Consider the following 19,306-nt stretch of genomic DNA (forward strand, 5'->3'; position numbering starts at 1 on the left):
TAAATAAATCAAAGAATAGATAAATAAATCAAAAAATAAATCAAAGAATAAAACAATAAATAAAAAAATAAATTGAAAATTAGAACAAGAAATAAAAGATTAAATTGAAGAATAGAACGATAAATTAAAAAATAGAAGAATAAATAAAATAATAAAACAAAAAATAAAAGAATAGAAAAATAAATAAAACAATAAACGAAAGAATAGAAAATTAAATGAATAAATAAAAGAATAGAAAAATAGAATCAGCTTATTTAAATAAGTGTTTTAAAAAACCTGTTTAAAAGTAAACCGTCGTTGCGCCGCAACGGAGGGAAAAATTAAACCGCTGTTGCGCCGCAACGGAGCTAAAAATTTAACCGCCGTTGCGCCGCAACGGAGCTAAAAATTTAACCGCCGTTGCGCCGCAACGGAGCTAAAAATTTAACCGCCGTTGCGCCGCAACGGAGCTAAAACTTTGACCCAAACTTTAACCCCAAAGTCACAACGCGCTTGGAAAACAAGATGTCAAAGGAAAGTCATCACCAACAGGGAGGTGCTGATCATCGTCGATCTCGTTTGGTAACTGCGACTGAAACACTTCACCGAGCCGCTGCTGACGTGGCGAAATTATTGGCCGAAGACCAGACAAGTCGTCGCAATTAGCTGCAGTTCTGTAGCTCGCTTGGTTTCGCTGTCGGTTATTTTGTTCGTCGTGGTGTTAACGCGAAACCAGGGAGCTACAGTTCCATCCTATGCGAGTTACCATATTTTACCGACCTGAAATCAGGTCGGGCCGTAACAGCCGTTTTTTTTCATTATTTTCGCCTCAAGTTTCTACTTTTCTACTGTCGATGGGTCCCGAAACTATTTCATCAATTATTTTGAGGGCGATTGTCCGAAATTGGTCGTTTTCACGGCGAAAACTGCGTGAAATGGGAAAACTGTGACGCCTTGTGACGTCACGACAACTTATTCAAGATGGCGGCAAACGCGGGGATTTCGCTGTAGTTTTCCGCGGTTTTCGGCGTGAAATCGACCAATTTCGGACAATCGCCCTCAAAATAATTGATGAAATAGTTTCGGGACCCATCGACAGTAGAAAAGTAGAAACTTGAGGCGAAAATAATGAAAAAAAACGGCTGTTACGGCCCGACCTGATTTCAGGTCGGTAAAATATGGTAACTCGCATAGGATGGAACTGTAGCTCCCTGGTTTCGCGTTAACACCACGACGAACAAAATAACCGACAGCGAAACCAAGCGAGCTACAGAACTGCAGCTACGTCGCAATGAACCAAGTCATTCACAGTTACAAATATCCCCGCCAATATTGTCGGCGCCTTCGGGCTCCCGCGACGCGAGCAGTTCGTTGACAAAATCGACTAACGACTTTTCTAGTAAAGAAGTCCTTGGTGAATTATTCCCTAGTTTAAAGGATCAACGTTCTGGAAAAGGTCGCTCAAAACCTAAAAGCAAGTTTATTGCTCTCTTGACGCCCCCAAACACATGGACACATAAGTTTTGTGTTCTGGCATTGAAAGACGCCAAATTTGTCCCAAGCACTGCGGATAAGGAACAATTGAAACTTGCTGGTTTAGGCGAGAAGAAAATTGTTTTTCAAAACAAAAGCGGCGATCACGAGTATCTCATGAATACATTATATTCTGAATTTCCAAAGCTAAGACATGCTATGGGGTTCACAATTTGGCGCACGTGTGGCCGAAATAGCAAAACGCTTGTTGAACTCAAGCCGCCTATATATGGATATTCGCTGAAGTTTCTCAGAAAGGACTCTATACTAGGATCTGCTGTTGCCTATGTGAAGCCATTACAAAAAAAATCTGTTATTGGAACCAGAAATGACGACAAGATCATTAAGCTCAGACGTAAGTGTTCTTGTCTGCTTTGTATTTATTTATTTGTTTATAAATTTATTTATTTAGTACATCATGCAAAAATTTAAAGTTCATATTTTTGGCTATTCTAGATTAATTAAGGTAGAAATCTACTCATAACTGAAAATATGCAGAATTTATTCATTTTGCAAAATTGTACTCCTTGTCAATCGAAGTATAATGGCATAAAAAAGTTGGGTGTCACCAACTGTATTTTAATGAATGGCAGCCATTTTGTTAGTTTTGTAATGCTTCTACTATTGGTTCCTAGATATTATGACATATTATGAAATATCAAATTCTAGGCTGTATGGTGACAGAGTGAATATATATACCGGTATATATATATATATATATATTTGATGCCTGGTGGGATACTTTTTGCTATCTTGAATTATGTTCTATGAAATTTCCCTAAAAATATTAGGTCAATTTTCTCAAAATACAGGTAGTGTAATATACACAAACATTTTACCATGTTAACTTTACCTTAGGTAAAGCACATTTCACATTAATTGGTACTCAGCAAATTTAAGACATACCACAGTACTGTATATATGTTATTTTGCTTGGTGACATTAACTCATATTATTATAATACATCTGTCACCCTAATGCCATAAGTTACAGTGTGTCGTAATTTTGCAGTATTTTACAGTGTATTTTCATCATACCAAATATGGAATGATTATGCCCGTAAACGTCCTCTAATAATAAAAACAAACATGGCTGCAATCATGGTTTGACCGGACTCCACACAAAGAAGTTCACTGATTCTGTACTAAACTTTTCGGCATTGTATCTTCGAGAGGAAAAGATGTATAATAAAAAGGTTATTACTAGGATACCGCAAAGTATGCACTCAGACTGTACACCCTAGCATTGACCTCTGGTACGCATCGGTCAATACTTTTTGGTATCCTCTTAATAACCTCATATTAATGACAACTGAAAGTTTATTTTGAAAACATCATATTTCTGCCTATTTTGAGAACCAACAGCGACTGTAATTTTTTGCAAATGCATGTCCACTAAATTTAAATTTGTCCACTAAAATTAATTAACATCATGCCCAATTAGCATGAATTTGTAATTGTAATTTGTAAGGAATGTTCCATGAAAGCATGATTTATTTGTTGTTTTGATGCTTGTAGATGGTCATGTGATAAAAAGGTTGTCACTTGATATCACTTATTCATAGAGCTGGTTAATAATAATGGCATCATGGGTTATTTATTCACCTCATCTTTGGTTCATGAATAATACTAGCTCATGGCATTACTCATATCAATCAGCTCTATATACAAGTGATATAAGGTAATAAATAACCTTGTATTGTTTTTTTATCATAGTTAATTTCAGGAAAACAGACCCCACAAGTTACATGCATTCACTGTAATGCATCTGTTGACATAGATTGCTTTAGTGATCATTACAAACATTGTAATAAAGAGACTGACTCCAGTGATAACACCAGTGATGAAGGGATAACTGATGAAGAATGTAGCAATGAATCAAAAAAATCCAAGGTGGAACATCTAGCTGTAGATTTTACAAGTAGCCGATTAGAGGATCAGGTAAGTTTGTGTGTGACACCCCCATGGTGTACTGTTAAAAATAAAGTATGCTATTGCAAAGTTTATTTATCTCTCTGTAGTGATATACAGTGATAGGAATATTTATAAAAATTTGTGATTACTGATTATCAGCGTTATTTCAAATTGAAATATTAAATATTGAATACTAGTAGCCCAAAATAAAGCACTTTTTGATTAAATTATGTTGAACTAACTTATTTGTTAGAACTTGTGGCAATGTTACAATATTATCCGATCAATTTAATTATTAGTCATTATGATTTATAAAAATTTGTGTATTTATAAAACATTTAATTTTATTTATAAAATGTTTAATTTTATTAATTTGTCATGAACCTCGTTCATGCCTTTATGGAATTTACTGTACAGTATTGCAAGAGATAAAAAAATATTGAATGCATTAAACAATGAAACTCTGGAATTAACAGGACATAGCAATAAGAAAGACACTAGATTTTAAATATATTTTGTTACATTAGATATGTAGTTGTCACATCATGATTGTAATTTGATTTTAAATTACATTTTAGTTCAATGCTAAAGTTGATGTGTTGATGAGTGTCTTCAATGGAACTAAAAATAAGGAAGAAATTCTAAGATGCATGTCTTCCTGCAATGGTAACTCAGAAAAAGCATATGATATTCTGTCTGAACATGAAAACGGTAAGAAATTGTGTCATATTTGTTTTGTTGTGTGTTCCAAAAATCAAAAAGCTGAATTTTTCTATTTCTAGAACTATTGTATGTAATTTGTATGATTTGGGTTCTGTCTGTTTGTCTGTCCGTTGCATTATCTTCAAAGTTCATGAACCGATTTTCCCTAAACTTGGTACATATGGTATATACATGATGGTGTACAAATGACCCAAATTTTTGCCTCTGTTCTGATACATTATGGCTGAACAATGGCCATTAATTGACCCCAAAATAGCCTAAAAACCTCATTTTATATGTGTAGAGTATTATTTCTACATTGTGCTGGCCAATTCTGTTCAAACTTAGAATATGGATAAACCTGTTTTTCAGATTTTTTAAAATTTGTTAGTGAAAAGAAAATTTATTTTGGTTCATTTTTGCAGCAACTTGGGAATACATTAGACATATCACACATATTGAATTGTCTGGCAGTCCAAGTCATTAGTTCAGTGTAGAACTGGTACATGTATGCACTTGATCAAAAATGAGCTGACATTTCATTTGTCATATATTTAATTACAAGAACAGAGGATTCTGTGACATTCTCAATAGCTTACCAAAAATTGCTATAAAAATTAAATTTTTATGGAAAATATTAATATATGCCATGTCTGTAATGAAATGAAAGAGAAGGTTCTAGAGTACACTTGTTTACATTTTGTGTCCATTTTCCACTATGGGTAATGTTGTCACAGCAGATCATGGGCAATTGCTGGTCAGTGAGCAAACTTATTGTATAATCTTGGTGCTGTTCAGTGTTGGCTAGGTTTAGTGCATATAATTTTGGAGATTTTGGTAAAAATGTTTCTACAAAATCTGCATTAACTTAATATGTCAGGAATGTCATTCAAAAATCTACTCTTATTACAACCTAGCAACCTATATCCACCTAAAATATAGCCATTGTTCATAAGGAACATGTTTCTTTTTTATTGCAACTCTCCCAAATCTGATACATGTACTTAGAGCATGGTTAGTAACCGTGCTTAGAGCGAGTGCATAAATCATTTTTGTACCCTTTCACAATATTTTTATCAGTATTGAATGTTGATCATACTCCCTTCCTCCCTCTGATATGTTAAATAGATGGACTTTGATATTAATTGTGCCTAGATTGTATCTATTTTTATTCTTTGTAGGATATTTTTCTTCTTTCAATCATAATCATGTTTAGGCTACAACTCTTCAGTATCTGCTCATTCAGATTAAAGTGAGGACTATACTTCCATAACTTGTAATTTGACTTTTCTCTATGTGATTGTACAATCATAACAATGTGTTCCTAATCTGTGTTTATTGAGGTATTTTGAGGCTAGAAATGGTGACTTTGACAAAACCTCTTTTTACCCTGAAACTGTGTCATTCAATTAATATATGAATATTATATTGTGGCAATTAATGGTGCACTTTTTAAAGTTGTTTGTTCTAATTGTATTAACTCACTCACATTCACTCAACTAAAGGATGATGATGTTTTATGATGAATATGCACTCTATTTCAGGTGCATCACTATCAAATGTGTCAAGTCAGAATGTTTACACTTCTATAGTTGAACCAGCTGCCAGTGACAGTGATGTTGGTCATTGTAGCTTTCAAAGTGATCCGTTTGAACCTGTTGTATCTACTGAGACAGCAGCCAGTGCCATGGCCAGTGACTTGTATAGTATTGTACTTCCAAATCAATTGCAAACTGCAGTAAATACATGTACTGAAACAGCAGCCAATATCAATAGCATGTATACTACTAGCTTTTCAAGTCAACAGCAAACTGCAGTATATACAAATACTGGAGCAGTATCAAGTGCCAGCAATATGTACACAAGTTTTTCAAGTCAGCCACAGTGTGCAGTTACTGCGGCAGCAACCAGTGCCAGCAACATTTATACAAGTTGTCCAAGTCAGCCACAATCTGCAGTTACTGCAACAGCAACCAGTACCAGCAACTTCTATACAAGTTTTCCAAGTCAGCAGCTAACTGCAGTTACTGCAACAGCAACCAGTGCCAGCAACATTTATACAAGTTGTCCAAGTCAGCCACAATCTGCAGTTACTGCAACAGCAACCAGTACCAGCAACTTCTATATAAGTTTTCCAAGTCAGCAGCTAACTGCAGTTACTGCAACAGCAACCAGTGCCAGCAACATTTATACAAGTTGTCCAAGTCAGCCACAATCTGCAGTTACTGCGGCAGCAACCAGTGCCAGCAACTTCTATACAAGTTTTCCAAGTCAGCAGCTAACTGCAGTTACTGCAACAGCAACCAGTACCAGCAACATTTATACAAGTTGTCCAAGTCAGCCACAATCTGCAGTTTCTGCGGCAGCAACCAGTGCCAGCAACATTTATACAAGTTTTCCATGTCAGTCACAATCTGCAGTTATTGAGACAGCAGCTAGTGCCAGCAACATGTATACTACTACCTGCTTACCAAGTCAGTCACAATCTGCAGTTATTGAGACAGCAGCTAGTGCCAGCAACATGTATACTACTACCTGCTTACCATGTCAGTCACAATCTGCAGTTATTGAGACAGCAACCAGTGCCAGAAACATGTATACTACTACCTGCTTACCAAGTCAACAGCAAACTGCAGTACCTACAAATACTGGCACAGCCTCTGTTACCAGGATAACTGATTTGACTCAACTAATTGATGCAACTAAGGAAATGGAAATACAAGAAAAACTGCAAATATTTAGGGAACAGCTTCTATTTTATGATGCTAGACCACACCGACTGTATGTGGAGCGTACACATTTATTAGAAAATAACATATCATTCTTCAAGCGCATTGACTTCTCAATATTGCGGCCTATACATGTATGTGTGATATTCGAAGAAGAAGATGCTGTGGATGCTGGGGGTCCTCTGAGAGAAAATTTCTCTCTGTTTTTTGAAGAAATAGTTTCAGCAAAACTGGATATGTTCATCAGAACACCAACTGGTTATTTACTTCCAACGAACAACAAAAGGTGTATCTATGGTGGACTGTTTGAAATTGTTGGTATAGCAGTTGCAGCGGCAGCAATGAATGATGTGCCATCCATGCTTCCATTACATCCGGCTATAGTCAGTAAAATGTGTAATGAAGATCCAAGTAGTCTGATGAAGTTTCTCTGCATTGAAGACGTGCCTGATACTTATGCTCGGCAATTTATTAAGAAGGTAAGATATGTATTTCACACAATCATAAAGTTCCCACATTAAAATCTGCCAACCTAAAGACAGCGTCAAGTGTGGACCGTATATAAACACTAGTCACCAAGTATGTCATTGTGTATTTCACTACATGGTCTATGAATCAACTAGATGCTGCCTCATTGTTTCAATTGCTTCTTTTTCATTCAGCATCATTTATAGAGATCTTTTTATTAGATTAAATGCATGTACCAATTTGTGCAGCATGCACTACAGTCATATTGTCCCTGCAAAACAATGTTGTTCTTTTCCAATAAATTCTGGAGTTTCTAAAATTTTGCCAAAACTGGTTACCCACATTATCAAGTGAGTTTAACTTATATCATGACAATCTTGAAAAATGAACAAAATATTGTGACAAAGATTGCAATGAACATGAACTAGATGACTGGTGATACCTTCAGCCATTGAGGCAAATATACCTTGCACAGTTAAAGTGCTGGTTTGAACTTTCTATATCTAATTAACTAACATGGACGTTGAACTTGTTAGGCATACTTTGACCGATTTAAAAAAAAAAATGTCTTTTCTCATTTGGTATAAACTGTTATCATGCTGAAATAATCCAAATATTTACAAATTACATTTTTATAGTTGACACAGTCACTAAAACTGACTGGGGACTATTTCATTGAAAATGACTTGTTAACTTGTTATACTAATATCCTAAATAATTTATTAGAGAGTGAATCAGTTGATTATGTAATGTAATTGTATGTAATGTAATTGTATGTAATGTAATTGTAAAATAAACTTGTTTGCAGATAATCTTGAATACATGCTACTACACTCTTCATAAAAGTACAGCTGCACATATAAATCACAAGCATTACAACATGTATATTGAACTTATTCCTTTCTAACAAGTCCAAGAAAGGCAAACTATTTTTGGGCTTGTCCAACAAAACTTTGTTTATTCTGCTTATTTACAGATGTTGGAATGTGTCTCGAATGATGATCTAACTGAATTGTTGAATGATGAAACCCAACCAACACATTACGTTGATATGTGTGGATGGGATAATACTTGTATAATCACAGTAAGTTGTATTTATTTATTTATTTATTTATTTATTTATTTATTTATTTATTTATTTATTTATTTATTTATTTATTTATTTATTTATTTATTTATTTATTTAATTCATTAATTAATTAATTAATTAATTATTTGTTTGTTTGTTTGTTAATAGCAGTAGCAAATCACCCACCCAATTGTTGCTGTCACATTGTTATGAAGTCCAACTCACAATTAAATGATTTTTTAGTCCCTGTTCGGACACAGACCGAAAATGGGGACTTATGGTCTATGTGTTCATGCGTGCGTCCTGACCTATATCTTAGAAATGCCTGGGCCGATTACATTCAAACTTCACACATACATCATACATAATATTATACTTATGCACATCAATTTGTTTCATGATCTGATTCAAGATGGCTGAATGGCAACCTTTTTTGTGCTGAAAAATCATCAGAATCTAGCATTTAGGGAAGGATTTTGTTCAAACTTGGTACATATGTTGGACATTATAAGACCTTGATGCATGTCATTTTATTTTTCAAATCGAATTCAAAATGAATGACTGGTGGCCATTTTGTTTTAATGAATGCTGTTCTAGAGCCGTATTTCTGACTTGCTTTGACTGATTATGTTCAAATTTTATATATTCATTATACATCATGTTATAAATATACAGATGTATTCAAAATGGCTAACAACTAGCCATTTTGTTTTAATTAATGCTGTTCCAAAACAATATCTCCCAATATGGACAAGTACTTGTTTAACGATCAGAAACAAGATGAATGAATGTCAATCATTTTAATGTTAAAAAATCACCATAATTAGCTTTTGGATCCATATCTCTGACATATTTATGTTCCAACTATATCACTATAAACAAAATTAAGTTTGATAACTAATGGGGACTGTGCCATGCATGGCTTGTGTTTCTCTAAAATACATCCCTCTACCTTCTAGAATCAAAAAGGGAGCTTATTTCATGGTAATGTCTGTCTGTGTGTGTGTGTGTGTGTGTGTGTATGTATGTATGTGTGTAGGTATGCATGCATGTCTGTCTGTGCATGAAATATGTTCAACTGATCTATCTTGAACTAAAATGACTTGGATGAATGAGTGGATGAGTCTCAACTTTCATTAGTGTCAGTTGCCACTTGCAGTGTAAAAGCATATGCTAGAAACTATATACCGGTAGTTTTGACAGTTTTAACCTATGGAAGGAGTTATGATTTAAAGCATTGAAAGTATCAGTAACTATCACCCTTTTTTTCAGCTTTCAAACCGTCATGAATTGGCCTCGTACATCATTGAGTATTCCATTATTGGGCAGAGAGAAGAGGCTATTAAGCATATTTCCAAAGGTCTCTCCAAAAATGGCTTTTTATGTTGTTGCAAAAGGTCATGTATTATGAGTGTAATAAGCGTAAGTAATGTTACCTCAAAGAAGCTGTATGATGCCACCAGAACTCAGATTAACAATATGAAGAGTGAACATTCATCAGATATAAACAGTGATGCCTATCGGACTGTTCTATATGTAGATAGGCTTCTGAGTGAAATAGGTGAGTGAATGCATGTAGGTATAGATAGGTAAAATGTTGCCAGCAAATTGCACTTAATTATATAAGCCATTGCTACCTATAAATTTATGAATTTACCAAGCTATATATGCTAGTCTGCTCACACAAATGCATTTCTGTTGGCAATACTACGGTACAAACAAACATAACTAGGATTTATGTAAATGCATTTGTTAAATGAAAATAATGTTGAAAACTAAATAAATACTGCACCCATGGGAGAGCAGTATTGATTGTAGTTGCATTCATGCACAGTTCCTTAGCATAGACTAATTCGTCAGAAGTCTTTGTTGAGACAACATGCATGAATGTTTAACCAGTGCTATAAACCAGTAAATACAAGCTAAATCTGACCTGTTTTTAAGACCCGGTCTGCACTCATAGCATTGGCTAACAAAGTATGCACAATTTGTATTCAATGTCCAAAAGGTTTGCAATTCATTTTGGTATGCCATATCCGACATGACAATCAACATGAGCACATACATGGATATTGTTCAAAAAAAGGAAATAACTGACAATGAGACTTTACTACTTCATCCTATTTGATATTGTTTTATTACTGTATACCTTCTTGGTACTGTACTATATAATCATAGTTAAAGGGACTAAAAATTTGTATATTCTTAAGTTTTGGCGTACCTTTGGTTACTTTGAATCTGGAATCTATTCTAGCAATAATACATTTGACAAATTTCAGATGCCCCTACTGACAACCTGTAACATTCATATGTAATTAAAAGTTTAGTTTGGAATAATAATTCCACTTCCTAATCAATATATGTTATTATACTTCTCACTCACAGTATCAAATTTATTTGTTTACAGATGACCAAGATGCAATTGATTTGGTCTGGTTTGTAACAGGGACACCAACAATTATGCAAAGCAGACCATCTGTAATGGAAATAACTATTAATAATTCAAGAACAGAAACATCACCAATCGCAAATACTTGTAATGCCACCTTACTTATGCCATCAACATATTTGAGATATGAAGACTTTAAATATAACATACTTGAACGTGTTCAGCTAGGATTGGGACATTTTGGTATGGCTTAATACATTGCCTGCTGAAAGCCACCACAGATAGCTGTAGTAGCAGTATTTTTCATTAAACTTCAAATGTTGGAGTACAACTAAATATATCTGCTTAGAAGAACTTCAGCCTAACTGAAAATGTTTAACATTGATTCTCATACACAGTATCATGTATCAACATATTTTGTGGACTGTGTGTGGTGCATGCAGTAAGTTTATTCTGTACTCAAACATTTGTAAGTTTATACATGGACACACGAATGAGCTTATAATATAGATACAGTATAGCAACATTCTGAGGAGAGTTTGGAGCTTTTTAAAATTTGTATCTGTTTGTTTAGTTCTGTTGTTGACTACATGAAGCTATATTCATATTGGTGATCTGTCACTCTGTCATCTGTCCAACGGTCTGTTTGATTTTTTTTATAAAAACTTATACTCTTATGAACCATAGCTTGTAATGGTCTCAAATTTGCTGTTGATTGAGTATGTGTTCTATGATTAGTTGATGCTTAATCATGCGGCACATTATTTCATGGTTCATATTAGAAACTCTTATATGCTATGTATTGTCAAATGTTATGAATTAATCATTCCGTTCTACTGCCATGGTTGATCACCTCGCTTCACTTCATTTATGAATTGCAACACATTTTGCATAAGAAATGTTTTCCACAATATGTGTATATTATTGATGCATTTTCTTCTAGGTTGAAAAGAAAACTTTTAATCCCCAACTGGGCATGATTATATGTTTGATTCCATTTGTCAGTCTTTTATTTCTTATGTTGTATTTCTTTGGAGTTTTATAGACCAATTATTCAAAACTTGGTAACAGCTGTCTGAGATGGCTGACAATTTTATCTTTTTTTGTGTGCATAATTCTGCTTATATCTCAAATTCACATAGTCCATTTAGAGCCAAATTTGGTACACAGACATTTGCGTTCTAGCACATCACCAAGAATTGACCCTGTTCAGTCAAACTTGACACACAGAATACATCCTGGAATAGACTTCATTTGTTGACTCGTTTCAAGATTGCTGAATAGTGGACATTTCACTTCCAACAAATTACAAAAACATTGAACATTTTTGTCATCCCAGAACTTTATAGTTGGGAAATTTTGTTTGTAATCTTCTGACGTGTCAAGTAGTATGTGTACTGTAACACGTGTTAAAGCTGAATGTACAGTATCTTCAAGATATCCACATCAGATGTCTTGCACAATAGTCAAACATTAAGCAGTTCCATGCACAGTATTAAGTTCAGATATGATTTTAGGTCTAGTTACTCAAAATTGAGAGAATTTTAACAAAGTTTTGCCAACATTACAACTTTGAATTGCTTTTCATTATAATTGATTCAGTTGACAGTGTAGAACTGGAATTCGCACTTGTTCAAAACATAGAAGAGAGCTGGTTTTGATTTGTTTATTGCAAATCACAAGTCTTTAATTGTTCCTAATTATCTTGTTCATAATTTAATTGTTACTAATTGTTCTTAATTTAATGTTTTCATGATTTGATGTTCCTCAGGGATAAGTTGGTATAAATACCAGTTATTACACTGATTTTAGTCAAAATATTTACAGGTTATGCCCATTTGTGCAGTGTACAGTTGATTTTAAAAACAGTGAGCAGTATCAAACAAGTTGTCCAAGTAGTGGGGGTGGAGGGTACTCTCCTGAATTTGAGGTATGCTCCGCAACAAGTTGATTGGCCATTGGGGCATTTTGATTATAAAAATAGCTTTGTGCTTTGTTGCTGCAAAATCATTGAAAAATCTCAAATTTATCCGGATGCATCTACAGTCGTTTCAGTTGGAGTATACCTCCCTCCTTGTTGTTTATTTTCTCCATAAAATATTATATAAAGTAAAAATCTGACCAGTGTTGTTGTAAACAGTTTATTATACAGACGGCAGGTTAATGAAACAATGTGAAACAACAGTTGTGAACCTGTTTTCAAGATATGAATATCTTTGATTAGTCTGGCATGTTCACACTGTTTACAGCAATTGAATGTTGCAAAGGTTTACAGTAATATGAACATTTAAAGTCATTGGCGCATAGTTATTGCAGTTTTAGCTCATGTCACAGTACCATCAAGTGACCTACATATTTACTATATTATTATACATGGCAAAGACACATTAAAGTTGTGATAATCACTGTACATAATGACCTAATTCAGGAACATATTCTCTGTTGTGTTTAAATTTACATGTTTATAATGTACAATTTGTAACTTTATTAGTTTTTTTATCATAAGTGTTGATAATAAACAAAGGAGTTGTTACACACATGTTCAGTTTAAAAACAAATTTGTCAAATCATAGTCTGGCATTTAATATACCAATGAACAACAATACTGTTTTCAGAAAAGAGCTTCTCTGTTTTAGGGACATCAACTGGTGAAGCATTCATTCTGACTAAAATCTAAATCAGCAACTTAAATTTCATTGATTCTTCAAGAATGAGTTTGTATAAAGTTACTGCTCGAAAATACTTAGTGAAAATGAGTTAATAATTAGATAAATTAGGTTTTGTCACTGCATTGGTCTGTGATAAATTACCCCAAATTATATGTATAAAATATTGGAAAACATGTTCTACATGTGTCCGTGCACTGAACAGCACTGCTGATTATGTACTTGTCAAATTGAGACTTAATATAGTAACATCGTATAACCTAGAAAGTACTTAAATGGCTATACAAATTAATTACTTTATTTAGCACATTACAATTAAATCATGGAACACGCAGACACAGTCTAATATTCATTAATTGTCTGCAATGCCATTTGATACAGATCTGTTCCAAAAACATTACTTTGCTGCAATGGGTCTATTCGTGCCTCCAACAGACGAATCTGCTGAGGTAATATCACATTCAATTGTTGGTACATCAACATTTGGAATATCATCATCAGCTGGAGTAGGACCTTCCCAGTCTATTCCATAAGATGATAACTCTGTCTGCAAAATGAAATTTAAACAACATAAATTGTGACTTTCACACAATTCAGAGACAAAGTTAATTAAAAAGATGTTAATTATCTAGTTAATGCCCATAATATACACAAAAACTGCCCAAATTATCACAATAGCAGATCATCCGGGGGCACAATTTGCTCTTCTAACAGATATTATATTGAATCATATAAGTTGAGTGAGATGCATGTCCAAACAGAAAGTAGCTGGTGAACATATGCACTAATTAGATCAATGATACTTCCACATTTTTTACTCCTGTGTGCGAAGCACACAATGGGAGTCTTTGCAGTTACCCTGTCTGTATGTGTGTGTGTGTCCTTCTGTTCCACTGATATCTCAAGAACCATACATTGTTTTTTTATGAAACTTGGTGCATAGATGCGCAGATTTGATTAGGTTTTAGTAGAAACCATGCATATTAATTACCTAATTTGCATGATAATTAGCTCATTTTTAGCTGTTCCATAACTGTTCCACTGATATCAAAAGAACTACTCATTGGATTTTGATGAAACTTGGTTCATAGATGCTTTGAACTAATGCCAGGTTTTGATTAGTTTTGGGTGAAAATCTGTGCATATTAATTACTTAATGTGCATAATGATTAGTAAATTTTCGGCTTTTCCACTGATACCTCAACTACTAATCATCACATTTCAATGAAACTTGGTACCTAGATGTCTTAGGACACTGCACAGACCTAGTATGTTTTAGGGTAATATCAGTACATATTGATTACCTAATTTGCATAATAAATTAATTTTCAGCTTTTGATATTTCAAGTAGTAAGCAATACATTTCAATGGTACATAGATACTGAAGGACTATGCAGAGATCGATTGTTTTGGGATAATATTTGTGCATATGAATCACCTAATTTGCATAATTAGTTAATTTTCGAATTTGCACATACATCTCAAGTACTAATCATCACATTTCAATATAACTTGGTACATAGATCCTCTAGGACTATGCAGAGATCTGATTAGTTTTGGCGTAAATAATTGTGCATATTAATTAACTTATTTGCATAATTATTTAATTTTCAGTTTTTTTACTGATATCTCAAGTACTTATCATCACCTTTACATGAAACTTTGTACATAGATGCTCTTGGACAATGTACAAATATGATCAGTTTTGGGTTAAAATCTGTTCATATAAATTTTCTAATTAGCATAATAATTCATAATTGTTCTGATCACATTTCAATGAAACTTGGTACATAGATGGTCTGTTACATTGCACAGACCTTATTAGTTTTACACTCTGTTCATTTTAAATTTTCTGATTTGCATAATTAGTTTTCAGCTTTTCCATCAATATCTCAAGTACAAGTAATTTTGAATTAATATTTACTGTGTCTCTAATACACTCAGCACACGGGAGTTCTTTCTAAACTTTCTTTGATCAGTCATTAAACCCGCTAGATGATATTGTCTGTGTTTATTACTTACATTTGTGCTAGGTTCAAATGCTTCTGTAGCTTCAGTACTAGAAGAGGCTGCGATATTCAGCAGTCCGGACACCCAAAGTTGATTGGGAGACATGTTCCCTTCTGTTGTTCTAATTGGGTGTTGATTCCAACTTGCAGAAAACATGGACAAGTGTCTTCTTATACGTGGTAAATACACATAATGTAAACAGAATAAATGCATATCATTACATGAATCAAGAAGACCCTGGTCTTCGAGAGCATAAAATGTATTATAAAATACATATAAGCACCCACAAAATACATCACGCCATAAGCGCTCAATACGTTGATTGTGTATACTTTTTCCTGTGATATGACTACCTCTCCCAGGTCCTCTGTCTGGGTGCGAAAGCATATACTTTGCAATTTCAACGTTTTCTAATCCATGATCAGATCGCACTCTAGACGGTACACCATATTCACACACAGCTGACATAAAGTCCTCCAGTACTGTGAATGCTCTGTTGTTGTCATTGCACTGTAAATACATAATTCTACGTGAATATCCATCTATGCCACCATGGATCACAAATCTCCAACTGCAATAAAATTAGAATGAAAGTATAATGTGTGGTATGTTTACACAGTACCAGGTACATCATTATAATGTGTGGTGTATTTACACAGTACCAGGTACATCATTATAATGTGTGGTGTATTTACACAGTACCAGGTACATCAGTATAATGTGTGGTGTATTTACACAGTACCAGCTACACCAGTATATTGTTTGGTGTGTTTACACAGTACCAGCTACACCAGTATATTGTGTGGTGTGTTTATACAGTACCAGCTACACCAGTATATTGTGTGGTGTGTTTATACAGTACCAGCTACACCAGTATATTGTTTGGTGTGTTTATACAGTACCAGCTACACCAGTATATTGTTTGGTGTGTTTATACAGTACCAGGTACACCAGTATATTGTGTGGTGTGTTTATACAGTACCAGCTACACCAGTATATTGTTTGGTGTGTTTATACAGTACCAGCTACACCAGTATATTGTGTGGTGTGTTTATACAGTACCAGCTACACCAGTATATTGTGTGGTGTGTTTATACAGTACCAGCTACACCAGTATATTGTTTGGTGTGTTTACACAGTACCAGCTACACCAGTATATTGTTTGGTGTGTTTATACAGTACCAGCTACACCAGTATATTGTTTGGTGTGTTTATACAGTACCAGGTACACCAGTATATTGTGTGGTGTGTTTATACAGTACCAGCTACACCAGTATATTGTTTGGTGTGTTTATACAGTACCAGGTACACCAGTATAATGTATGGTGTGTTTATACAGTACCAGGTACACCAGTATATTGTGTGGTGTGTTTATACAGTACCAGCTACACCAGTATATTGTTTGGTGTGTTTATACAGTACCAGCTACACCAGTATATTGTGTGGTGTGTTTATACAGTACCAGCTACACCAGTATATTGTTTGGTGTGTTTATACAGTACCAGCTACACCAGTATATTGTTTGGTGTGTTTATACAGTACCAGCTACACCAGTATATTGTGTGGTGTGTTTATACAGTACCAGCTACACCAGTATATTGTTTGGTGTGTTTATACAGTACCAGCTACACCAGTATATTGTTTGGTGTGTTTATACAGTACCAGGTACACCAGTATAATGTGTGGTGTATTTAGACAGTACCAGGTACACCAGTATATTGTGTGGTGTATTTACACAGTACCAGATACACCAGTATATTGTTTGGTGTATTTAGACAGTACCAGGTACACCAGTATAATGCATGGTGTATTTACACAGTACCAGGTACACCAGTATATTGTGTGGTGTGTTTATACAGTACCAGGTACACCAGTATATTGTTTGGTGTGTTTATACAGTACCAGGTACACCAGTATATTGTGTGGTGTGTTTATACAGTACCAGCTACACCAGTATAATGTTTGGTGTGTTTATACAGTACCAGGTACACCAGTATAATGTATGGTGTGTTTACACAGTACCAGGTACACCAGTATATTGTTTGGTGTGTTTATATAGTACCAGCTACACCAGTATAATGTGTGGTGTATTCACACAGTACCAGGTACACCAGTATAATGTGTGGTGTGTTTATACAGTACCAGGTACACCAGTATAATGTGTGGTGTGTTTATACAGTACCAGCTACACCAGTATATTGTTTGGTGTGTTTATACAGTACCAGCTACACCAGTATATTGTTTGGTGTGTTTATACAGTACCAGGTACACCAGTATATTGTGTGGTGTGTTTATACAGTACCAGCTACACCAGTATATTGTTTGGTGTGTTTATACAGTACCAGGTACACCAGTATATTGTGTGGTGTGTTTATACAGTACCAGCTACACCAGTATATTGTGTGGTGTGTTTATACAGTACCAGGTACACCAGTATAATGTGTGGTGTGTTTATACAGTACCAGCTACACCAGTATATTGTTTGGTGTGTTTATACAGTACCAGGTACACCAGTATATTGTGTGGTGTGTTTATACAGTACCAGGTACACCAGTATATTGTGTGGTGTGTTTATACAGTACCAGGTACACCAGTATAATGTGTGGTGTGTTTATACAGTACCAGCTACACCAGTATATTGTTTGGTGTGTTTATACAGTACCAGGTACACCAGTATATTGTTTGGTGTGTTTATACAGTACCAGGTACACCAGTATATTGTGTGGTGTGTTTATACAGTACCAGGTACACCAGTATAATGTGTGGTGTGTTTATACAGTACCAGCTACACCAGTATATTGTTTGGTGTGTTTATACAGTACCAGGTACATCAGTATATTGTGTGGTGTGTTTATACAGTACCAGGTACACCAGTATATTGTGTGGTGTGTTTATACAGTACCAGCTACACCAGTATATTGTTTGGTGTGTTTATACAGTACCAGGTACACCAGTATATTGTTTGGTGTGTTTACACAGTACCAGGTACACCAGTATATTGTGTGGTGTGTTTATACAGTACCAGCTACACCAGTATATTGTTTGGTGTGTTTATACAGTACCAGGTACACCAGTATATTGTGTGGTGTGTTTATACAGTACCAGCTACACCAGTATATTGTTTGGTGTGTTTATACAGTACCAGGTACACCAGTATATTGTGTGGTGTGTTTATACAGTACCAGGTACACCAGTATAATGTGTGGTGTGTTTATACAGTACCAGCTACACCAGTATATTGTTTGGTGTGTTTATACAGTACCAGGTACACCAGTATATTGTGTGGTGTGTTTATACAGTACCAGCTACACCAGTATATTGTGTGGTGTGTTTATACAGTACCAGCTACACCAGTATATTGTTTGGTGTGTTTATACAGTACCAGCTACACCAGTATAATGTGTGGTGTATTTACACAGTACCAGATACACCAGTATATTGTTTGGTGTATTTAGACAGTACCAGGTACACCAGTATAATGCATGGTGTGTTTACACAGTACCAGGTACACCAGTATATTGTTTGGTGTGTTTATACAGTACCAGCTACACCAGTATAATGTATGGTGTGTTTATACAGTACCAGCTACACCAGTATATTGTGTGGTGTGTTTATACAGTACCAGCTACACCAGTATAATGTGTGGTGTGTTTATACAGTACCAGGTACATCAGTATAATGTGTGGTGTGTTTATACAGTACCAGCTACACCAGTATATTGTTTGGTGTGTTTACACAGTACCAGGTACACCAGTATATTGTTTGGTGTGTTTATACAGTACCAGCTACACCAGTATATTGTTTGGTGTGTTTACACAGTACCAGGTACACCAGTATATTGTTTGGTG

At 34.8% G+C, this 19,306-nt stretch overlaps 2 protein-coding genes across 2 annotated transcripts; one reads left to right on the plus strand and one right to left on the minus strand.

Annotated features, from left to right (window-relative positions):
• The first annotated feature begins 1,020 nt into the window (after positions 1-1,020).
• On the plus strand, positions 1,021-13,321 carry LOC144341798 (uncharacterized). The gene is made up of 7 exons (XM_085491693.1): positions 1,021-1,867; positions 3,228-3,452; positions 4,004-4,136; positions 5,672-7,335; positions 8,301-8,408; positions 9,666-9,954; positions 10,801-13,321. The coding sequence occupies exons 1-7, from the start codon at positions 1,841-1,843 to the stop codon at positions 11,034-11,036; spliced, it is 2,682 nt and encodes an 893-aa protein (XP_085347819.1). The 5' UTR covers positions 1,021-1,840; the 3' UTR covers positions 11,037-13,321.
• Positions 13,322-13,845: 524 nt separating this feature from the next.
• LOC146733628 (uncharacterized) lies at positions 13,846-15,980 on the minus strand. The gene is made up of 2 exons (XM_085491494.1): positions 15,471-15,980; positions 13,846-13,995 (listed from the first exon to the last, which is right to left on the minus strand). The coding sequence occupies exons 1-2, from the start codon at positions 15,978-15,980 to the stop codon at positions 13,846-13,848; spliced, it is 660 nt and encodes a 219-aa protein (XP_085347620.1).
• Positions 15,981-19,306: the final 3,326 nt, after the last annotated feature.

The sequence above is a fragment of the Saccoglossus kowalevskii genome, chromosome 16 (assembly GCF_978046115.1).
Source record: "Saccoglossus kowalevskii chromosome 16, keSacKowa6.1, whole genome shotgun sequence".
NCBI classification, from domain to species: Eukaryota; Metazoa; Hemichordata; class Enteropneusta; family Harrimaniidae; genus Saccoglossus; species Saccoglossus kowalevskii.